This window comes from Aotus nancymaae, unplaced genomic scaffold (assembly GCF_030222135.1).
Source record: "Aotus nancymaae isolate 86718 unplaced genomic scaffold, 86718_ANA_hifiasm-v0.15.2.pri h1tg000040l, whole genome shotgun sequence".
Classification (NCBI taxonomy): Eukaryota; Metazoa; Chordata; class Mammalia; order Primates; family Aotidae; genus Aotus; species Aotus nancymaae.
Genome location: NW_026988454.1, coordinates 48,936,539 through 48,961,668, shown reverse-complemented (window position 1 = coordinate 48,961,668; position 25,130 = coordinate 48,936,539). Strand labels below are relative to the sequence as shown.

Below are 25,130 nucleotides of genomic sequence, written 5' to 3'. Positions count from 1 at the left end.
GTCCTATGATATGAACAATAAACAGCCCCAAAATAAACCAGGGGGCACAAAATTGTGAGGATGGCAATAGAAATACCACTTCAGATAAGTCAGTTACGAAACATTTCCAGGGAGAAAAAAAATGAGAAGAGAGACACAAAAAAACATAAGGGAGCAAGGAAGGAGAACAAGAATCACTTCTTGAGCACTGATAATAATGAAAACTGTGCTAAGCTACTTAAAAGTCATCGTATCAAATCACCACACATAGTTATCTTCAATTTAGAGATTTTTTTAAAAGTGAGCCTCAAATAAGTGAGAAATTATTCAGGGTTGTACAGATAACTATAATAAGTAACAGCATGTTTTAAATGCAGCTCAAACTCTTCATCAAATTAATAATACTAATTTTACCTTCTGGGAACTCCCACCCATGCTAACAAAAGCCAAGTGGGGTACCTAGACTTCTAAACTTGCCAGGCTATAATAAAGCACCCTAAAAGTACCACCACAGTAGTATCCAAGAAGGCCAAGTAGGGAGACAAGGCCTTCACCCCATCAGCAATATGGTACACCCCTTTCCCTCTACCCTTAGGTGGTATCAGAGGAGGTCTAGTAGAGACTGAAAATTTTCACCATCACTAAATAGTAATAAGGCAACCCACAATGTGGTGTCAGTGGTGATAACCTGGGAATCCTGGACTTCCACCCCCACCCAGCAGTAACAAGGTACTCTACCTCATCCTCAGGTATCAGCAAGGCCATGTGGGGAACTGGGACTTCTATCTCTACCTGGCAATAAGGAGATAGTGCCCCATCACTTTCAACTGCAAGATCCAAAGAAATCCACCCAAGGGCACATGATAATTAAATTTCTAAAAACTAAAGAAAAAGAAAAAAATACTGAAATCAGCCAGAAAAAAAAAAATGACAACTTACAATGCGGGAGGGAGGGCACAAAACAATTCAAATGACAGCAGATTTGTCATGAGAAATCACAGGGGCCAGAAAAAAGTAGAAAAATATTTTCAAGTGGTAAAAGAAAAGAAGTGTCAGACTAGAAGTGTGTACCCAGTAAAATTATCCTTGAAGAATCAAGGGGAAGTCAAGACATTCTCAGATAAAAGAAAACTAAGACAATCTGTCATCAGAGATGACAAAAGAATGAAGAATGACTAAAGAAGGTTCTCTCAACAGAAAGGAAGCAGTAACAAAAGAAACCTTGGAGCATCACAAAGGAAGAAAAAACACAAGAAAAAAATTATGAATAAATAAAATAGGCTTTCCTTCTCCTGAGTTTCTTAAATTATGTTTGACAGTTGTTTGATGTGGTTATAAATGTACGTAGAGGAAATATGTGAAACTATTTTATTAAAAATGAGGGAGGGTAAAGGGATATAAAAAGAAGTCAGATTTCTCTATTCCACTCAAACTGGTAAAATAACATCATTAAACTGTGATACATGTATATACATAATGTACCAAGAGCAATGTATATAAAAATACCTAAAGTAACTACTAGAAGAACTATACAAAGAGAGACACTCAAAAACACAGATGAATCCAAATGGAATTCTAAAAATGTTCAAATAACCCACAGGAAGGCAGAAAATGAAAACAAAAATGGAGAACAAATGGAAAGACTTAAGTATTAACATATAATTACATTAAATGTAAATGATCTAAATACACCAATTAAAAGATCAAAATTGGCACAGATTAGAAACTATGACCCAACTATATGCTATTATAAATCATTTACCTCAAACAATAATATAGATAGGTTGTATATAAAAGGATATAAAACATATGCCATGTAAACACTAATCAAAAAAAGCATGTTGGTTATATAATATCAGATAAAGTAAACTTCAGAGAAAAGAAAATTATACCAAAGACAGAGAGGGACATTATATAATAATAAAATGGTCAAACCACCAAGAAGTAATAGCAATTCTAAATGTGTACACACCAAACAATGTGGCTGCAAAGCAAAAACATAGAGATTAAAAAAACACAAATCTACAATTATAATTGTAGACTTTTAAATATTCCTCTTTCAACAACTGATAGAAAAACTAGAGAGAAAATCATCAAGTATACAGAACTCAACATTAACAAAATCTAATCAACATTTATAGAACACTCCTCCTTGTAACAGCAGAATACACCTTCTTCCCCAGTACCCACAGAACCTATATCAAATATACTATATGGTGGGCCCTCAAATGTCAACAAATTTAAAGGACTGAAATCACATGAAGTGTTTCTAGCCACACAAAAATAAACTAGAAATTAATTATACAAAGACATCAGGAAAATCTCGAAACACTTTGAAACTAAACAACACACTTATAGTCCTGAGATGCAAAGAGCAAGTCATAAGGTAAATTAAAAAAAAAAAAAATACACTGGACTGAACTAAAACGAAAATATAAAATATCAAAATTTGTGGGACACACCTACAGCATTTCTGAGAGGAAAATTTACAATAGCATATTTTAAAAAGGGAAAACTCTCAAACCTGCTAACAAGAACCTAAAAAAAGGAAGAGCTCAACAGACCCAAAGCAAGCAGAAAAAAAGGAAATAACAAAGAACAGAAATTGCTGAAATTGAAAACAGAAAATAAATGAGAAAATTAATGTAACCAGGCTCTTTGCAGAGATCAGTAAAATCAACGAACTGCTGCCAAAACTGATCCGAGGCAGTGGATCACCTAAAGTTGGGAGTTCCAGACCAGCCTGACCAACATGGAGAAACCCATCTCTACTAAAAATACAAAAAGTAGCCAGGCATGGTAGCACATGCCTGTAATCCCAGCTACTCGGAAAATTGAGTCAGGAGAATCACTTGAACCCAGGAGGCAGAGGTTGTGGTGAGCAGAGATCATCATTGTACTCCAGCTTGTGCAACAAGAGCAAAACTCCGAAACTCCATCTCAAAAAAAAAAAAAAAAACACAACACAGTAACTGAAATGAAACAGGGAACAACACCACACAGCCTGCAGATATCCAACAAATAAGAGAATGTTATAAAAAATTCTACACACATAAAAAAACTTGATAATTCAGATGAAATCAACCACTTCCTCTAAAAAACCAAACACAACTCATTCAGTTTAAGACAAATAATTTGAATTACTTTTTAACTATTAAGAAAATTAAATTGATAATTTTAAAATTCCAAACATTAAAATCTCTGGGCCCAGAGTTTTTCACTGAAGAATTCTACCAAATGTATAAAAAAGAATCAATACCATTCTATATAATCTCTTCCAAAAAATAAGAGAGAACATTTCCCAATTCATTTATACAGGTATTTATTATAGCATTAACTCTGATATCAAGAGAGTACAAAGAAAAAAAGAAACTACAGGACAATATTCCTTATCGATACACACACACAAAAAATCCTTAACAAAATATAAACAAAATTCAGCAATATATAAAAAGAATTATATACCATGACCAAGTAGAGCTTATTCCAGGGATAGAAAGCTGGTTGAACATTTTCAAACAAAGTAATAAAATGCACTACCATATCAACAAGCTAAAGAAGAAAATCATAAATCAATTCATTGAGGGAAAAAAACTGACAACATCCAATATCCATTCATGATAAAAACCCTCCATAAACTAGGAATAAGAAATGCCCTCAAATTGATAAATGTTATCTACAAAAACCTACAGCTAACAGCTATACTACTGCTACTTAGCAGTGAAAGACTGAATGCTATATCTGTCTAATCAGAAAAGGATATCCACTCCTACTACTCATATTCAACATTGTGTTGGATGTTCTTCTAGTCACTGCAGTTGAGAGAAGAAAACAAAAGGTAGACAAATCAGAAAGAAAAATCATCCTTATTTATAGACAATGTGATTGTCTACATTCAAAATTCCAAGGAATCTACCAACACTAATTCTTAGAACTAATGAGTGAGTTTAGCAAGGTAACAAATACAAGATAAATATCCAAAAAGCAAATTCGGGCTGGGCGTGGTGGCTCACGCCTGTAATCCCAGCACTTTGGGAGGCCGAGGTGGGTGGATCACGAGGTCAAGAGATCGAGACCATCCTGGTCAACATGGTAAAACTTCATCTCTACTAAAAATACAAAAAATTAGCTGGGCACGGTGGCCCGTGCCTGTAATCCCAGCTACTCAAGAGGCTGAGGCAGGAGAATTGCCTGAACCCAGGAGGCGGAGGTTGCAGTGAGCCGAGATCGCGCCATTGCACTCCAACCTGGGTAACAAGAGTGAAACTCCGTCTGAAAAAAAAAAGCAAATTCGGCCAGGCGCAGTGGCTCACGTCTGTAATCTCACCACTTTGGGAGGTCTAGGTGGGCGGATCACCTGAGGTCAGGAGTTCAAGGCCAGCCTGGCCAACATGGCAAAACCCTGTCTCTACTAAAAATACAAAACTTAGCTGGGCATGGTGGCACGCACCTGTAATCCCAGCTACTTGGGAGACTGAGGCTGGAGAATCACTCGAACCCAGGAGATGGAGGTTCCAGTGAGCTGAGATAATACCACTGTACTCCAGCCTAGGCAACAAGAACAAAACTCCATCTCAGAAAAATTAATTAATTAATAATTAATTTTTTAAAAAGCAAATCTATTTCTATTTATAAATGTCTAAATTTATTTCTAGGCTCTATAAAACATCAACAACAAAACTGAAAATATAATACCATTTACAATCACTCCAAAAACATAAAATATTTCAGTATAAATCTAACAACATATGTATAGAAAATGTGTATTAAACACTATACAATACTGGTGAGCAAAATAAAAAATCTAAATAAATAAAGAACATACCACATTCATAGATTGAAAAACTCACCAAGCAAAGATGAAATTCTCTCCAATCTGTAGACAACACAATTCCTATCATATTCCCAGGAAGATTTGTTTGTATTCTTTTTTGTACAAACTTATAATTTTTACGAGTTTTACTTCCAGTAGCTTGATTATGCTAAGCTTATTTTTTTTTCTTTTTTTTTTTGAGACAGAGTTTCACTCTTGTTACCCAGGCTGGAGTGCAATGGCGCGATCTCGGCTCACTGCAACCTCCGCCTCCTGGGTTCAGGCAATTCTCCTGCCTCAGCCTCCTGAGTAGCTGGGATTACAGGCACGCACCACCATGCTCAGCTAATTTTTTGTATTTTTAGTAGAGACGGGGTTTCACCATGTTGACCAGGATGGTCTCGATCTCTTGACCTCGTGATCCACCCGCCTCGGCCTCCCAAAGTGCTGGGATTACAGGCTTGAGCCACCGCGCCCAGCCTTTTTTTCTTTTTTTAACCAAATACCCAGACTTCAATATTCTAAGTTTATACAGAAAGGAAAAGGAACTAGAAGAGCTAAAACAATTTTGAAAAACAATACGGTAGATATAACTCTACCCAAAAAGTAATAAGGCAAAAAAAAAAAAAAAAAAACCTCAGTCTATGTCTCACACTGTGCAATGAGGATGAATTATTGAGTTTCCCACACCTTGAATACTCTGAGAAAGATGTGGCCTTTGCCCAGATCCTAGGAGGTAACCTTTTAAGCTCTTGGAATGTCCTGCCTAGTAAGAAAGTCTTTCTTTACCTGGGGATTTTAGGCCACTCCATATAGTCTATGCTAATAATGTGATTGATGGTGCGGGCCTTGGACCAAATGGTACCAGCTGCAGACTGAGGTCATCCATGAGGGCAGTCAACCACACCTACATACCCACCTACCAAAAAACCCTGGACACCAAGGCTCAGGTGAGCTTACCTAGTTTTCAATATTCCATATGTTCTCATACATCACTGGTGGCAGAAATAAACACTGTACACATGACTTCACAGTGTATTCAAAGTGTATTCTCTCTAATACCCCCATTACTGAATGCTACTCATCAATAAGAATGGACTGTTGATACATGTAACAACTGGATGAAAATCCAGAGAAGAAAGTCAATTTCAAAAGGTTATATATGGTTATGATTCCACTTATAAAGTATTCTTGAAAAACAAAACTATAGAAATCGAGAGTAAAGTGGTTTCCAAGAGTTAAGTGGGTAGAGGAGAGCGAGGAGAGAGAGAAGTGTGTGTGGGCAACATAAGGTATATGGAAATGTTCTGAATCTCAGCTATATCAATGTCAATATCCTGGTTACAACACTATTATTTCTTAAAACCACATGTAAATCTGCATCTCAAAATAAGAAGTTTAGTTAAAAAGATGAAGAAAAAACTCTAATATGACTAGAGGGATTTTATTTGATATATATCAACACTGAATGTTATTAACTATTCAAACACTATAATTTTCAGTATGAAACACCAAATTCATCAAATTATATTTGATATATAGCAACACTGAACATTATTAAATATTCAAACACTGTAATTTTCAATATGAAACAATAAAACACATCCCCTAAATATTCTTATATCACAACCACTCTTCAAAGATTCATATATAAACAATTAGAATTTTAGCTCACCTTCCACACTATCAGAACAGGAAGTTCCAATGCCAGTGTCTCCACTGTCAGAAGCTATACTGTGTCTCCTGATATGGTTACTTCGATGGTTAGATGGAACAGTTGTGGCCTGCCACAATGATTCATTACCAGGTAGCCATGCTGATGAATAATCTGGGCCTAAAAAGGGAGATATCCAACAGTTAACACATATATAATATCTGAGTAGGCAGAAGATTTTTTTTTAACTTGTGGAAAATACACCTAAGATATAAAAGGTTCCTTTCTGCCCAAAATAATTTAAAATGATCAACAAAATTAACCAAATAAACTTATATATCACACATATATCAATTAAGTGTGATTAAATAGCTTCCTCTAGCTGAAGAACTGTTTTCTGCTTCTGGGCATTAAACTTTGAAAGACATACTACTGTGTTATTAAAAATGTTAAATCTACTTATCTTCAAATGTCAGTACTGTGCTCTAGAATAATTGACAGGTAGGCATCTGTGATTCCATATACATGCATTAACTGAGAATCAGAACTCAGGAAAAATTCAATAATAATGCATGATAATATAAATAGGATATCCACACAGAATATGAAAACGATCCATTTTTTCTACTACATGTCTACTAAATTTTGTCTACAATCATCACTTAAAATTTTTAAATTCTTTTATGTCATTTATTTGATTATTTCCTTAATTATTACATAATAACAGTTTAACAGCACAGCTTTTTCCTACTCAATGCTTGATCTGTCCTTTTAATTTAAATATTTTTGAGCTACTTGAAGGTTTTTCATTTTTCTTTCAATGTTTATTTTCACTTAACCATTTTTGCTTAACTTTTATTTGACTTTTTCTGTTTTACCCATTACTTAAATTATTTTATTCTCTAGTACAATGCTACTCAAAGGATATCCATGGACCAGTGCCAATGTGTACTATTTGTTACAAGTTAGATGCAGAAATAAATAAACATCTAGAAATTGTTACTGTACTATAATTAGAAAGAGAAATTTTAAATTTGTTAAACTTGATATAAAACCTGTAGAAGCACAAATCTTTACTAATGTCTAACACAGTGAGTCTAAATTTGGGGCTTACAAAATTATTCATGAAAATTAAGAAGTATCCTTAAATTAATTTTAGGCTTTCATTTCAATGATAGCTCTTAAAAAATTAATAAGCACATTACAGATGATCTGAATAGCCACCTTAAAACATTATTTCCACATAATTTCAATGCTCCTGTATCTGTATAGCAACCTTAAACAGATTTATCACATAATTCAATGTCCCCATTTGTGTTTTATGGTTGCAATAGCAGATGCTTCTAAGTAAAGAGCAAATGACATCACTGGGTACTTACCATTATTTGAAACAAGATAGTTTTAAAGAATTATTAAGTCATACCCTATTGAAACTGGCATGTAAGGAATGCCTTCTGGCAGTTTAAACATAAGGGTAACAAAACAACAAACGTGCATAAAGTTAATTATACCAGTTTTTTTTTGGCTATACTTTTAGGAATAGTTGTTCTCTATGTTAATATTAAAATCAAAACATATAAACTAATTAATAATAAAACCAGACCTGAAGCTACTTCTATCATATTAAGTTCAACATTATAATTCATTTTTAACAAAACATTATCATTTTAATATTATTTTATTAAAACATTTTTAATAAAATAAAACTTTATTTTAAAGTTTTATTTAAATGCAATTTATCAATTAAATTTAGGCTTTACAGATGTATAAAGTATACAAGCAGCCTTAAAAGCCTTATACATTTAAATTAACAAATCAAAATTGAAAAATATGGGCTAAAGAGAAACTTTTACCAGCTCTCAGGTCCAGAACAACCACTTAAACTCTGTAGCTTCTAGACTTCTCTCTGAATGAGACTTTTCAATTTATGTGATTCAACACTCACATCAAAGCACCAGAGGAAGGTGTTCTGTCACCAGATCTATTCTAATTCTGATGTGTGATCTATGATCTATATCAAAATGTTTTTTTCAATCAGGTAACATCCCATCTAAATGAACTCAAAGTCCTGTCTAAACCATTATCAAAAAAGGCAACCAGTCTACTCTCACAAGTGCAAACCTATTAGCTGGATAATTTTTTTTTTTAAGAATACCCAGCAAATAGCATAAATAGGCTGGCACTATATATAAATGGAAAATAAAGATAAGAAAAGATTCCAAATCTCATTAATAATGGGAGAAGTGAAAAACACAAAATTTTCTGGATTTTTAGAACTATCAAGTTGACAAATGAAAGACTGGTGTCAACCAAGTGAGGGGTATGCTCATATATTTTTGCGGCCTTGCAAATTGGTATAACCTTTCTTAAGAGCAAACTGGAAAGTGGTATCTAAATTTCAACATAGACATGACCTTCTACTGAGAGTTTATCCTAAGTAAATATCAGACAAGTATAAAATATGAGTACAAGGACATTCCTGACAGCACTGCTTAAAATAAGGAAAAGTCTATGAACAAATAAATACTGTTAATTAACTGGATAATATTTACATACTAAAAATGATTTTACCAACCTATTTTTAAACATGGAATAGCATCCAAAATATATTAAGTATGTGTGGAAGAGAAGCATTTTATGTAGCTGTATACATAGTATGATTCCACAGCTGGAGAAGAGTTTGTATATTTACATACATGGAAAAAACCTTTGGGGAGCTCTATATCTAAATGCTAACACTGACTAAGTTTTACTAAAGGAACAAATACGTTACAAGAAGATTTACTCCATCATTGGTTATTATTTTATTCATTCTACCAATTTATGTGGGGAAATGCTGAAAAGTACATATACTGATTTGCAGATTACATCAACATTTGATAATGAGGTTAGAAACCAGCTATAGATCAAGACATATAAATTCAGATTCCTAGTAACAATTTTTACAAAACCTGCATTAAATGGCTAAAATTAAAACCCTTGCTTTTAGGCAATGTAACTATTTTGAGCAGTATACAATAATGCTCCATTAGAGCCCACAACACACCTCCACTCTATTGTTGACAAGTCTTGGCCAATGAACCATTTATAGATTAAAAGGAAATAATCAATCTCTCACTCACTCACTCACTCACTCTCTCACTCCAGTAATAGGGAGCAAAACCCTACTATACAGACTAATGCTATGGTCTTATTATCACAAGCTAGGAAAACCTTCAATCACTAGTCTTGCATAATTAACTACTGCCAGAAAAACAGCTCAACAAATCCTTTTTCTGTAGAGCGCCAGATAGTAAATATTTTCAGCTTTGTGGGCCACTCAATCTCAATCTCAACTAGCCAGTTCTACCACTGAAGTCTAAATGAGCTGTAGACAATAAAATGGGTGTGGCTATATTGTAATAAAACTTTATTTATAAAAACAGGTAACAAATCAGAAGTAGCCTGGGGCCAGTTTGCAGACTCCTGAGATGCAGAGTAAAAAATCATTCTAACTGAAAGGTGAGCTCATCCTAGAGTACATATCAGCAGCCAGTCTGCTCAGAATCTGACAATTCATGAAAGCACTACTGAGGTTTTTCAAGGATTACAAAAACAAATATATGTCAACAACAGTTTTAGGTTTCTTTTTCCAGAATAAAATAATCTCAGTTTATCCATATTGTATGGAACTCTTAGACAATGTCAAATATGTATAATGGTTTATTTTACATGACAAACTTAACTGGACCATGGGGTGCCCAGATATGCAGTCAAACATTACTTCTGTGAAGGTGTTTGGATGAGATCAACATTCAAATTGGTCAACTGGATAACGCAGACTACCCTCCATAATGTGGGTGGGCTTCACTGAATCAACTGAAGGCCTGAACAGAAGAAAAAAGCTAACCATTCCCTAAGCAAAAGAGAATCATTCTTGCCTGATCTCCTTTGACTAAAACACTGGCTTTTTCCCACCTTCAAACTTGAACTGATCTCTTCCTGGGGCATGAGCCTGCCAACCTTCAGACTGGAACTATGCTATCAACAATCCTAGATCTCCAGCTTGCCAAATCACCTCCCAGATCTTGGGACTTAACAGCCTCCATAATCTCATGAGCCAAATCTGAATTAATTAACTAATTAATTAAATCCTATTGGTTCTGTTTCTCTGGAGAACTTGAATACAATTTTGGGAAAACTAGAACAATTCTGATTTTGCTTACAGATATGAAAGTGGGCACAGCCATCTGTTCAGAAAAGAACAATAGTTGTAATCAATTTCCATCACAGTATCTCAATATCATCTACTCAGTATCATACCTATTCCACAAATTCCCAAAGCACATCAGTACTATATGTTGTCTAGCTCTCACACAAAAAAGTTATAAAAAATGACAGAGAAATGGTCTAAGACATGTTATAATCCAACCTCTCTAGAAACTCTAAATTCTATCTTTGAATCACAGAACAGTACATACCTATTAGAGTCTTTTTATTTAACAACTCAGGGAAATGGTCTTCTTAAAATTTCCTTCAGTGTACTGCCACATTATAAACTTGTACCTCTCACTTTTATAGAAGGACACAAAAAGTAAGCAACCACATAAGTCATCAAACTGTAGTCTAGGCCGGGCAAGGTGGCTCACGCCTGTAATCTCAGCACTTTGAGAGGCCAAAGCTGGCAGACAGCTTGAGTTCAAGAGTTTGAGTCCAGCCTGCAAACATGGCAAAAGCCCATCTCTACACAAGAAAAAAAAAAAAATGTTTACCTCTGTGCATGGTGGCACACACCTGTAGTCCCAGCTACTTGGGAGGCTAAGGTGGGAGGATCACTTGAACCCAGGGGGTGGAGGTTGCAGTGAGCCGAGACAGTGCCACTGCACTCCAGCCTGGGTAATAAAGCAAGACTCTGCTTTAAAAAAAAAAGAAAGTTGACTATATATTTAAAAAGTTAGAGGAGGAGATCCAAGATGGCCGGGTAGGAGGAACTCGGGATTGCAGCTCCGAGAGAAAGCACACAGGGTGAGTGGACGCCGCATTTCCAGACGGATTTTTACTGCCCACAGACCAGGAGATTCACAGGCGGAGGAGCCCCACGGGGGGCGCCTCTCTTCTACAAGCCAGAAGAGAGTGGGGGCCGATATTCAACATCCTTAAAGAAAAGAACTTTCAACCCAGAATTTCATATCCAGCCAAACTAAGCTTCATAAGTGAAGGGAAAATAAAATCCTTTGTGAACAAGCAAGTACTCAGAGATTTCATCACCACCAGACCAGCTTTAAAAGAGCTCTGGAAGGAGGCACTACACATAAGAAAAGAACAACCAGTACCAGCCACTCCAAAAACACATGAAATGGTAAAGAGCATCAACACAATGAAGAATCTGCATCAACCAATGGGCAAAACAACCAGCTAGCATCAAAATGACAGGATAAAATTCACACATAACAATATTAACCCTAAATGTAAACGGACTAAATGCCCCAATCAAAAGACACAGACTGGCAAATTGGATAAAAAGCCAAAACCCATCAGTGTGCTGTATCTAGGAAACCCATCTCACATGCAAGGATACACAAATGCTCAAAATAAAGGGATGGAGGAAGATTTACCAAGCAAATGGAGAACAAAAAAAAGCAGGAGTTGCAATTCTCATCTCTGATAAAATAGACTTTAAAGCAACAAAGATCAAAAGAGACAAAGAAGGACATTACATAATGGTAAAAGGATCAATGTAACAAGAAGAGCTAACGATCCTAAATATATATGCAACTAATACAGGAGCACCCAGATACATAAGGCAAGCTCTTAAAGACTTAAAAAGAGACTTAGACTCGCACACAATAATAGTGGGAAACTTCAACACACCATTGTCAATATTAGACGAATCAACGAGACAGAAAATTAAGAAGGATATCCAGGACTTGAACTCAGACCTGGAACAAGCAAACCTAATAGACATTTACAGAACTCTCCACCCCAAATCCACAGAATATACATTCTTCTCAGCACCACATCATACCTACTCTAAAATTGACCACATAATTGGAAGTAAATCACTCCTCAGCAAATGCAAAAGAACGGAAACCATAACAGTCTCTCAGACCACAGTGCAATCAAGTTAGAACTCAGAATTCAGAAACCAACCCAGAACCACACAGCTTCATGGAAAATGAACAACTTTCTCCTGAATGTTGACTGGATAAACACTGAAATGAAGACAGAAATAAAGATGTTCTTCGAAACCAACGAGAACGAAGACACCACATACCAGAATCTCTGGGACACATTTAAAGCAGTCTCTAGAGGAAAATATATAGCAATAAGTGCCCGCATGAGAAGAAAGGAGAGATCTAAAATTGACACCCTATCGTCAAAATTGAAAGAGCTAGAGGAGCAAGATCAAAAAAACTCAAAACCTAGCAGAAGACAAGAAATAACTAAGATCAAAGCAGAACTGAAGGAGATAGAGACACGAAAAACCCTACAAAAAATCAATAAATCCAGGAGCTTGTTTTTTGAAAAGATCAACAAAATAGACAGACTACTAGCCAGATTAAAAAAAAAGGAAAGAGAGAATAACCAAATAGATGCAATAAAAAGTTATAAAGGGGATATCACAGATTCCACAGAAATTCAAACCATCATCAGAGATTATTACAAACAACTCTATGCACATAAACTAGAAAACCTGGAAGAAATAGATAAATTCCTGGAAAGGTGCCTCCTCCCAAGCCTAAACCAGGAAGAAATCGAAACCCTGAACAGACCAATAACAAGGTCTAAAGTCGAGGCAGCAATTAAGAGCCTACCACCCAAAAAAAGCCCAGGTCCAGATGGGTTCACAGCCAAATTCTACCAGACATACAAAGAGGAACTGGTACCATTCCTTCTGAAACTATTCCAAATAATCCAAAAAGAGGGAATCCTTCCCATATCATTTTATGAGACCAACATCATCCTGATACCAAAACCCAGCAGAGACTCAACAAGAAAAGAAAACTACAGGTCAATATCCATGATGAACATAGATGCAAAAATCTTCAATAAAATACTGGCAAGCCGATTACAACAGCACATCAAAAAGCTTATCCACCATGATCAAATAGGATTCATCCCGGGGATGCAAGGCTGGTTCAATATACGCAAGTCTATAAATGTAATTCACCACATAAACAGAACCAAAAACAAAAACCACATGATTATTCTCAATTGATGCAGAGAAGGCCTTCGACAAAATTCAACAGCCCTTTATGCTAAAAACTCTCAAGAAACTAGGTATAAATAGAAGGTATCTCAAAATAGTAAAAGCTATTTACGACAAACCAACAGCCAATATCATACTGAATGGGCAAAAACTGGAAGCATTCCCTTTGAAATCTGGCACTAGACAAGGATGCCCTCTCTCACCACTCCTATTCAATATAGTACTGGAAGTTCTAGCCAGAGCAATCAGGCAAGAAAAAGAAATAAAGGGTATTCAATTAGGAAAGGAGGAAGTCAAATTGTCTCTATTTGCAGACAACATGGTTGTATATCTAGAATAACCCATCATCTCAGCCCAAAAGCTCCTGAAACTGATAAGCAACTTCAGCAAAGTCTCAGAATACAAAATCAATGTGCAAAAATCACAAGAAGTCCTATACACCAATAACAGACTTAAAGAGAGCCAAATCAAGAACGAACTGCCATTCACAATTGCTACAAAGAGAATAAAACACCTAGGAATACAACTAACAAGGAACGTAAAGGACCTCTTCAAGGAGAACTACAAACCACTGCTCAACGAAATAAGAGAGGACACAAACAGGTGGAGAAACATTCCATCTTCATGGTTAGGAAGAATCAATATCGTGAAAATGGCCATACTGCCCAAAGTAATTTACAGATTCAACGCTATCCCCATCAAGCTACCAATGACCTTCCTCACAGAACTGGAAAAAACCACCTTAAACTTCATATGGAACCAAAACAGAGCCCGCATAGCCAAGTCAATTCTAAGCAAAAAGAACAAAGTGGGAGGCATCACACTACCGGACATCAAACTATACTACAAGGCTACAGTAAGCAAAACAGCATGGTACTGGTACCAAAACAGAGATATAGACCAATGGAACAGAATAGAGGCGTCAGAGGCAACACAACATATCTACAACCATCCGATCTTTGACCAACCTGATAAAAACAAGCAATGGGGAAAGGATTCCCTGTTTAATAAGTGGTGTTGGGAAAACTGGCTAGTCATATGCAGAAAGCAGAAACTGGACCCCTTCCTGACACCTTACACTAAAATTGACTCCAGATGGATTAAAGACTTGAACATAAGACCTAACACCCTAGAAGGAAACCTAGGCAAAACCATTCAGGACACAGGTGTAGGCAAGGACTTTATGACCAAAACACCAAAAGCATTGGCAACAAAAGCCAAAATAGACAAATGGGACCTAATCAAACTCCACAGCTTCTGCACAGCAAAAGAAACAGCCAATAGAGTGAATCAGCAACCAACAGAATGGGAAAAAATTTTTGCAGCCTACCCATCTGACAAAGGGCTGATATCCAGAATTTACAACGAACTAAAACAGATTTAGAAGAAAAAAACAAACAAGCCCATTCAAAAATGGGTGAAGGATATGAACAGATACTTTACAAAAGAAGACATACATGAGGCCAACAAGCATATGAAAAAAATGCTCATCATCACTGGTCATTAGAGAAATGCAAATCAAAACTCCATTGAGATAGCATCTCACGCCAGTTAGAATGGCGATCATTAAAAAATCTGGAGACAACAGATGCTGGGGAGGATGTGAAGAAATAGGAACACTTTTACACTGTTGGTGGGAGTGTAAATTACTTCAACCATTGTGGAAGACAGTGTGGCGATTCCTCAAGGACCTAGAAATAGAAATTCCATTTGACCCAGCAATCCCATTACTGGGTATATATCCAAAGGATTATAAATCGTTCTACTATAAGGACACATGCACACGAATGTTCATTGCAGCACAGTTTACAATAGCAAAGACCTGGAACCAACCCAAATGCCCATCGATGATAGACTGGACAGGGAAAATGTGGCACATATACACCATGGAATATTATGCAGGATCAAAAACGATGAGTTCGCGTCCTTTGTAGGGACATGGATGAACCTGGAAACCATCATTCTCAGCAAACTGACACAAGAACACAAAATCAAACATCGCATGTTCTCACTCATAGACGGGTATTGAACAATGGGAACACATGGACACAGGAAGGGGAGCACTATACACTGGGGTCTGTTGGGGGGAGTCGGGGGGACACCGGGAGGTGGGGAGTTGGGGAGAGATAGCAAGGGGAGAAATGCCAGATATAGGTGAAGGGGAGGAAGGCAGCAAATCACACTGCCACGTATGCACCTATGCAACAACCTTGCATGTTTTTCACATGTACCCCAAAACCTAAAATGCAATTAAAAAAAAAAAGTTAAAGGCAAACACTAAAAATATTTGCAGATACGTTAAGTATTAATCAATAATTGCAAAGAGATCGCAAGCAAACTAAGAAAATTTTTTTAAAAACATAAATTTTAAATGATTTGGTCTAAATGGACAAGGACAAACCCCAAAGGGAAAACACAGATAAATTTTAAAAATTCTAAAAAATAACCCAAGCCCACTGATAAAGAAGTAGCATCAAATTCAGAAGATGCCTGTTTTTTCAGCCATCAATCTAGCAAAAATGTTAAAAGAACAAAACAACAATGCTCCTAGATACTCCCATACACTGATAATGATAATGCTAATTTCTTCATTACAAAAACTCAAACTTTTGATAGGCTATTAGGCAATATACATCATGTGTGGCACATGCCTGTGATACCAGCTACTCAGGAAGCTGAGGCAGGATTATTTAAGCCCAAGAGTTAGAGACCAGCCTGAGGAACATAGTGAGACCCTGTCTCAAAAAAAAAGGAAAAGAATTAACTATATAAATTGATCTCCTCCCACCTGAACTCATTTGTCTTAACCTTTAAATATAACTACATCTTTAAAAAGAAGATCTGGTATTGTATGTGACAATATATAGTGTTAATCAACACTGAATATGATTAACAAATGTCATGAAAATAATATTCTAATCTTTTAATTTAGACTGAAAGAATTCACAGTCTGAGAAGAATGACATGACTTGTCTCTAGTCAAGTCAATCTAGAAACACAATACAGGAAGAAGTACTTGTGAAATATGCTGACCAGGTGATTTAGTGAGGAGAATTTTCTCACAGAATATTTACAAGATTATGTTACTGAAATAGGAATATTGATACGTATTATGCACTATACAATTAAAGACTTAAAAAAAGGCTGAATAATCTCTGGCAATAATGTCTTCCCTAATAGGTCCTATCACATTAGAGAAACTGGATGACTGTAAAGTTGTTCTCTCTAGAACAAAGACAAAAGTACTGCTGTAAGAACAGCAAAGATCCAAGACACTCTACACTGGAACTCCTCTTTGGAAGACAGTATATTAACATTTCTCGATACTAATTTTTTTAATACTAATTTTAACTCTTTTAAATAGAATACTGAGTGCCTGGAGATAACATTAAAAATTCTGAATACTACTCACACAGGAAGATTAGCATTAAATAAAAAAGAAACCTATTTTATTTCTGAAGCTCTTTTATTGGAAGCAAATAGGCATATAGTATCAAGTCTTCCACAATATTTGAATCTATTTGTAACTGCACTGAGAATAAGAACTAATCTCACTGAATATTTTAATGACAGCTCTAAATCAAAGAAAACAAAAATAACACCACTGACAAAGCAGATTTAGACTTTTAAATAAGCTGAAAATATAATACAAATCAAAAATACAAATTGCATGTTTTTTTAAAATGCAGATTATCTGTCACTCATTAGGTCTTAAAATCAACTTGGAAACCAACCCTTTCAAATAAAATAGAAGATAAACCATGTTTACCCTCATATTACATAAGTAGCATGGCAGTTCACATTTCAGCATCTCTGAAATATTAACAAGTACTTTTGAACAAAGAACCTGTTCTGCTACTGGAATTAACTCCACTCAAGCCAGCCTCTACTCTATTATCAGAATTATCTTCTAGAATCAAATATGTTTATGTTATTCTTCTACTTACATAGATCTGTGAGCCCCTTATGGTATATTAAATAAAATTCAAACTCCTTAAGTTAGGGAAAGTTCTTCACCAATTGTCAGCTTCACTTTCTAGCACTTGGCGACTTCTACCTACAAGACATCTATCCACACTTACCTAATCGCTTCCTCCAAACAGATGAGATTATTTCATGACTCCATGCTGTTTCACTTCTGTACCTTAAGAGTCCTACTTCAGACTTAACTTGTTCTCTTTTCCCTGATTCCTCTAGGTGGCATTAAATAACTACTATTTTGTTCTCTCCCAATATATTATTCAAAATTCCAACAACATTTATTAAATTATATTAACCCATATGTATATGACTTTCTTCTCCCTCACCTAACCGTGAAAAATGAAATACAATCTTTTTTTTTTTTGAGACGGAGTCCCACTCTGTCACCCAGGCTGGAGTGCAGCGGCGCCTTCTCAGCTCACTGCAACCTCCTCTGCCTCTCGGGTTCAAGCAATTATCCTATCTCAGCCTCCTGAATAGCTGGGATAAATTTTGTATTTTTAGTAGAGATGGGGTTTCACGATGTTGGCAGGCTGGTCTGGAACTCCTGACTTCATACTCTGCCTGCCTCAGCCTCCCAAAGTGCTGGGACTACAGGCGTGAGCCGCTGTGCCCAGCCAAAAGAGAACTTTTTTTAGTGTCTAGCCCCTAGCATAAAGCTGCACACTTACACAGGGTCTCAATAAATGTAGTCATTATAAAAAACTGGATACCTAATAAATGTTCACAGAATAAAATTAGAATTTTGGAAGCCTTACAGTTACAACTACAAAAACACCTTTCTGTTTAGAAGAAGGATTAAAACAAGGGTTTTGTTTGGTGTTTGTTGTCTGTTTATTTTAAAATCCAGGATATTTTAAACTATCCCTTGAGCCACTATGCATCTAAGTGTCTATTTAGAGATCAGTAAATATTTATCAATGCAGCTTTTTTTAAAAGTAATTTTAAATAATTTAGAAAGTCGATGGCCAACATTCCCAATATTGGAAAACAGTCTCCAGTAGGTAAAAAGACACAAAAGTCAAACACAGAAAAATTAGAACATTAAACTGTAAGAAAAAATGTTCATATTAACAGTAGCCAAAAAAGAAAAACAAATCTTGTACTATACTGAAGAATATCTAACTGAGAAGGCAGAAACATCATATAGTGTTATTTTCTTCATCCCAATCCTCCACTCCACTTCAGTGCTATTTATCTCTAGGGTAAGTGGCTCCAATTGTCTTAATTTGTTTCTTTTATCATAGAAGTACCAGTAAATCTCAGTGGAAAAGATGTAGACTGTGAAACCAGGCTACCTGGGTTCAAGTTCATTCTACCTCTTATTAGCAATAAGTCCTCATAAATCACTTAACCACTCTGTGCCTCAATTTCTTCAAATGTAAGAGAAGAAAAAAATTGGGCTGGGCGCAGTGGCATATGCCTGTAATCCCAGCACTTTGGGAGGCCAAGGTGGGTGGATCACAAGGTCAAGAGATGGAGACCATCCTGGCCAACATGGTGAAACCCCATCTCCCCATCTCTACTAAAAATACAAACATTAGCTGGGCATGGCAGCGAGTGCCTGTAGTCCCAGCTACTAGGAACGCTGAAGCAGGAGAACTGCTTGAACTCCAGCCTGGTGACAGAGCGAGACTCCATCTCCAAAAAAAAAAAGAGAGAGAAGAAAAAAATAGAATAGTATCTATATCATAAGGTTGTTGTGATCAATGAACATGTAAAGTTTCTTTATTGTTGTTTTTGAGACAAAATCTCTCTCAATTGCCCAGGCTGGAGTGCAGTGGTGCAATCTCGGCTCACTGCAATCTCCATCTCCCAGGTTCAAGAGATTCTCCTGCCTTAACCTCCCAAGTTGTGAGGACTACAGGCGCATACCACCATGCCTGGCTAATATTGGGGGATTTTCTTAGTAAAGACAGGGTTTGAATATGTTGGTCAGGCGGGTCTCAAACTCCTGACCTCAGGTGATCCGCCCACCTCAGCCACCCCATGCTGGGATTACAGGCGTGTAAAGATATTTTTGAAAAGTGCTCCCGGCCTGTAAAGATATTTTTGAAAGTCCCAGACATATAATTAGTATCTCAATAAATGTTATTTTTATTATTGTCCATGCATAGAAATTTTCCAGAAGGATAACTAAAAACTATTAAAAATGGAGTGGAGGACTGGCACGTGAAGGCGAAAAAGCTTACTTCACGTTAAGCTTTTCTGTACTAAGTCAACATTTTACTGAGCATGTGTAACTTTAATAATAAGAGAATAAAAATCATCTGACAAATACTACATAATAATTCTTCTGCTCCTCATGAGGTACAGTACCCCACTCCACTCTCTTCCAAGTTTTTAACCTTGTTCTTTTCCCTTCCTATTCAATCAAGGATATATACACTGTTACCAGCCTCTCTCTTAATATTAATATCTTACTAGCATGTTTACAACTACTTATCTCCTTCAAAACATAAACCCAATGCCCATCTCTCTGATAACCACCACTTTTTAAACATCATTCCAAGAGACTAAGTATAAGCTTTCTATCTCTATGATCTCCAAAGTGAATACACGTATGCCAGGGAGGACATGAGCCAATCCACTGGCAAGCTGTTGGAGGAAAAAGACTTCTGTTTATATTGAGACTTATCTTTAGAAAAAAGTAACACATTAAATTTTGCTATAATATTTAACATACAGGTTAAAACTAGTGCCCTTACTTGGATTATCAGAGCTTCATGTTACATATATATAACAAATGGGGGAGTTCTATACAGAGGGCTTGACAGTGACATTCTCCTGCATTCATCTGATTTTTGCATATGGCAATGCTTTGCAATTTATGGCTGGTTAAGCAGATTTGCGTATCACATTATATAGTTTTACTTAAACTAACCCTCACAAAATGCATTTGTGGTTCTAAAATATTACTCCAAAGAAACCTGAAGATAATAATAAAAATATAAACAAACAAGAAAATAGTCAAGCTGATGTTTCCCATGCACACTCTTCAACATTCCTTTTGCAAGAGAAAAAAAAATTAGAAAATCAGATCTGACAGTAATATGTCACCTAGCATTTGGGTTTGAGAAAATAACCACTGATACCCATAAGGGCTAAGATGATGCTTTCAAATGAAACACTCAATATGGAGAGGGCATATTGGAAATCAACATGACTCATGTATCTGGATACCTTAAAAGTTGGAAAAAATAATTTTAAAATATATCAATTGAATGTACCACTAAAAAAAAGATGCCAATTAAATGACACCCTCAATTACATGATACATCCAGATATCAGAAATGCTAAAACATTTTTAAAGTACGTCTTAAACTTGATAAAGTAAAATAAATATTGCATACATAAAATAGAAGCATTTGGGTAACATTTCTACTGTTAGCCATGTCTAAAAACTAAGGAGTCCATTGGTTCTGTATAATCTCAAAACATTTGCAATACACCTACCCTACCCTTTTTATGAAGGGTTTGTAACAATGTGTTAAAAAAATAAAAATAAAAATAAACAACAGGTAGCAAAACTGGGAGGAGAACTGAGAAACTGTGCTCCTCCAATCCCAAAAGAGATCCAAAGATCTACTCAGACATGAAATGTTAGGTTTTAACCAGAGGTAAAATTTTAGGCCAGAAGAAAGAATCAAAAGTTAAATAACATCAGATTTCAAGATTGGGAATTAAAGTTAAGCAGTCACTGAAGATGCTTTCACTCAGCTAAAATAAAGTTAGCAGCATCAAGTAAGTATACTTTCTCACATAAACACATTAGTCAAAAAAATACCTACATTAAAATCTAGCTTAATCTAAGATAACTGGCTTTCTTTGGCAGGGCACAGTGGCTCACGCCTATAATCCCAGTACTCTGGGAGGTTGAGGTGGGATCACCTAAGGTCAGGAGTCCAAGACCAGCCTGGCCAACATGGTGAAACCCTGACTCAACTAAAAAAAAAAAAAAATACAAAAAAATACAAAAAAACCATTAGGCAGGGTGGTGCACATCTGTAATCCCAGCTATTTGGGAGGCTAAGGCAGGAGAATCACTTGAACCTGGGAGCTGGAAGTTGCAGTAAGCTGAGATGGCACCACTGCACTCCAGCCTGGGTGAGAGAGCGAGACTCTGTCTCAAAAATAATAATAACAATAATTGGCTTTCTTGCATTTAAGCGTTTTAATCAAAATTTTAAGTAATCAGTAGCTAGTATTTGCTGCTTTCTAAATATAAATCAAGGAGGGATGGGAAAAAGGGAGATGTTTATCCAAAATTACAAAGTTCCAGTTAGACTAGAGGAATAAGTTTTAGTAGTCTATTGCACTGCATGGTGAGCACAGTTATAATGTACTGTCTACCTCAAAATTGCTAAAATAGATTTTAACATGCTAATCATAAAAAAAAAAGTTGGTAATGTGATGGATATGTTAGTTAGCTTTATTTAATCTTTTTCTTTTTTTTAAATTCAGGGGTGCATGTGCAGGTTTGTTACACAGGTAAACATGTGTCATGTGGGATCATTGTTGCAGATTTTTTCATCACCCAGGTATTAAGCCTAGCACCCATCAGTTATTTTTCCTGATCCTCTCCCTCCTCCCACCCTCCTCCCTTAGATGGGTCCCAGTGTGTCTTGTTTCCCTCTATGTGTCCATGTGTTCTAATCATTTAGCTGCAAGTTATAAGTGATAACATGCAGTATTTGGTTTCTGTTCCTGTGTTAGTTTGCTAAGAATAATGGCCTCCAGCTCCATCCATGTCCCCATAGAGTACATAATCTCATTTTTTAATGGCTGCATAGTATTCCACGATGTACATCTACCACATTTTCTTTATCCAGTCTATTATTAATGGGTATTTGCTTGATTCTGTGTCTTTGCTATTGTGAATACCAGTGCAATGAACATATGTGTGCATGTGTCTTTATAACAGAATGATTTCTTTTCCTTTGGTTACATATCCAGTAATGGGATTGCTGGGTTTAATGGTATTTCTGTCTTTAGGTCTTTGAGGAATCGCCACACTGTCATTCACAATGGTTCAACTGATTTACACTCCCACCACAGTGTATAAGCATTCCTTTTTCTCCATGGCCTCGCCAGTGTCTGTTATTTTTTCACTTTTAAATAACAGTCATTCTGACTGGTGTGAATGGTATCTCTCATTGTGGTTTTGATTTGCATTTCTCTAATGATCAGTGGTGTTGAGCTTCTTTTCATGATTGTTGGCTGCATGTATGTCTTCTTCTGAGAAGTGTCTGTTCATGTCCTTTACCGACTTTTTAATGGGACTGTTTTTTTCTTGTAAATTTGTTTAAGTTCCTTATACATGCTGGATATTTGACCTTTGTCATATCTAATAACAGATCTTTGTCAGATCTTTGTCTTTTAGTTCTGCATTTACTGAGACAATCATGTGGTTTTTGTCCTTAGTTTTGCACCATTTGCTAAAATTTTCTCCCATCGGTAGAGCTTGTCTGTTTACTCTCTTGATAGTTTCTTTTGCTGTGCAGAAGATCTTTTATTAGATCCCATTTGTCAATTTTTGCTTTTGTTGCAATCGCTTTTGGCATCTGTCCTAAAATCTTAGCCCATGCCTATGCCCTGAATGGTATTGCCTAGGTTGAATTCCAGGATTTGTGTAGTTCTGGGTTTTTAATTAATTAAAATTAATTAATTCAGTCTTTAATCCATCTTGGATTTTTGTATATGGTGTAAGGAAGGGGTTCAGGTTCAATCTTCTACATATGGCTAGCCAGTTATCCCAGCACCATCTATTGAATAGGAAATCCTTTCCCCATTGCCTGTTTTTGTCAGATCTGTCAAAAATCAGATGGTTGTAGGTATGTAGTCTTATTTCTGAGTTCTCTATTCTGTTACACTGGTCTGTGTGTCTGTTCTTCTACCAGTACCATGCTGTTTTGGTTACCATAGCCCTGTAGTATATATATAGTTTGAAGTTGGGTAGCATGATCCCTCCAGCTTTGTTCTTTTTGCTTAGGATTGCCTTGGCTTTTCAGGTTTTTTGGTTCCACATGAATTTTAAAAAGTTTCTTGTAGTTCTGTGAAGATTTTCAATGGTAGTTTAATGGGAATTGCATTGAATCTGTAAATTGCTTTCGGCAATATGACCATTTTAACAATATACATTCTTCCTATACATGAGCATGGAATGTTTTTCCATTTGTTTGTGTCATCTCTGATTTCTTTGAGCAGCGATTTGTAGTTCTCCTTGTACATCTTTCACCTTCCTAGTTAGCTGTATTCCTAGGTGTTTTATTCTTTTTGTGGCAAATTGTGGATGAGAGTTCATTCACAATTTCACCCTTCGCTTGACTGTTGTCGGTGTACAGGAATGCTAGTGATTTTTGCACATTGATTTTGTATCCTGAGACTTTGCTAAGTTGCTTATCAGCTTAAGAAGTTTTTGGGCTGAGACTATGGGGTTTTCTAGATAAAGGATCATGTCATCATCTGCAAACCAGGATAGTTTGACTTCCTCTCTTCCTATTTGAATGCCTGTTCTTCCTCTTGCATGACTGCCCTGACCACAACTTCCAATACTATCTTGAACAGAAGTGGTGAGAAAGTGCATCCTTGTCTTATGCTAGTTTTCAAGGGGAATGCTTACAGCTTTTGCCCATTCAGTATGTTGGCTGTGTGCTGTCATATATGGCTTTTATTATTTTGAGGCAGTCCTTCAATACCAAATTTATTGAGAATTTTTTACATGAAGGGATGTTGGATTTTATCAAAAGCCTTTTCTGCATCTACTGAGAAAATCATGTGCTTTTTGTCTTTAGTTTTGTTTATGTGATGAGTCACATTTATTGATTTGTGTATATTGAACCAAACTTGCATCCCAGGGATGAAGCCTACTTCATCGTGGTATATAAGCTTTTTGATGTACTGCTGGATTTAATCTTTCTACAATGTATATACATAGATCAAAATATCACATCGTACCCCATAAATATATACAATTATTTGTCAATTAAAAATAAATATAAATAAATATATTTTTATTTTAAAAATAAAGATATATATTTAAAATTATATGTATATTAAAATAAATAAAAATATATTTATTTAAAATAAATAAATATAATTTTATTTATTTTAAAAATACATATAATTTTATTTATTTTAAAAGAAAATTCTGAAGTTTACTAACTATGGCAAATAACTTTTAAAACAAGAGGTCACAAAAGGTTTAAGAAAAGATTCTTCAGCTATGATTTTCTATTTCCTTATTTTCAATTCTACTCTAACAAGAACCTTAAACTAGGGTGGTTCAGACTTTGTTTAAAATTACCTCAACTAAAAATAAAAATTAAATGGATAGAAAAGTAGTCTACCTTTCTCAGAAAAACTATGAATTCATACCAATAAATATTCACGAAGTATTTCTGATGTAAAAGAAAGAACTCAAGAGAAAGCCAGGTTAGCAACAGACTATCCCCTAAGAAAAAAATTGTATGTTTGTTGATTTCAGTGTGTGGACAAGCCAGAGTCCTACCTTC

At 35.8% G+C, this 25,130-nt stretch overlaps 2 protein-coding genes across 7 annotated transcripts in view; both read right to left on the bottom strand.

Moving 5' to 3' along the window:
* CEP85L (centrosomal protein 85 like) overlaps positions 1 to 25,130 on the bottom strand; it is a 247,224-nt gene that overhangs the window by 213,657 nt on the left and 8,437 nt on the right. For all 6 annotated transcript variants that reach the window (XR_010336626.1, XR_001107094.2, XR_010336627.1 and 3 more), the window contains exon 2: positions 6,468 to 6,626. Coding sequence is in view for 2 of the 6 variants with exons in the window: in XM_012450082.2 (XP_012305505.2) it covers positions 6,468 to 6,626 (159 nt within the window). In the remaining 4 variants the exon portion in view is untranslated. The remainder of the gene's footprint in view (positions 1 to 6,467; positions 6,627 to 25,130) is intronic.
* The window catches only part of MCM9 (minichromosome maintenance 9 homologous recombination repair factor), a 323,915-nt gene continuing 305,335 nt past the window's right edge, over positions 6,551 to 25,130 (bottom strand). The window contains exon 14 of the mRNA XM_064360752.1: positions 6,551 to 6,626. The gene's annotated coding sequence lies outside the window, so the exon portion shown is untranslated. The remainder of the gene's footprint in view (positions 6,627 to 25,130) is intronic.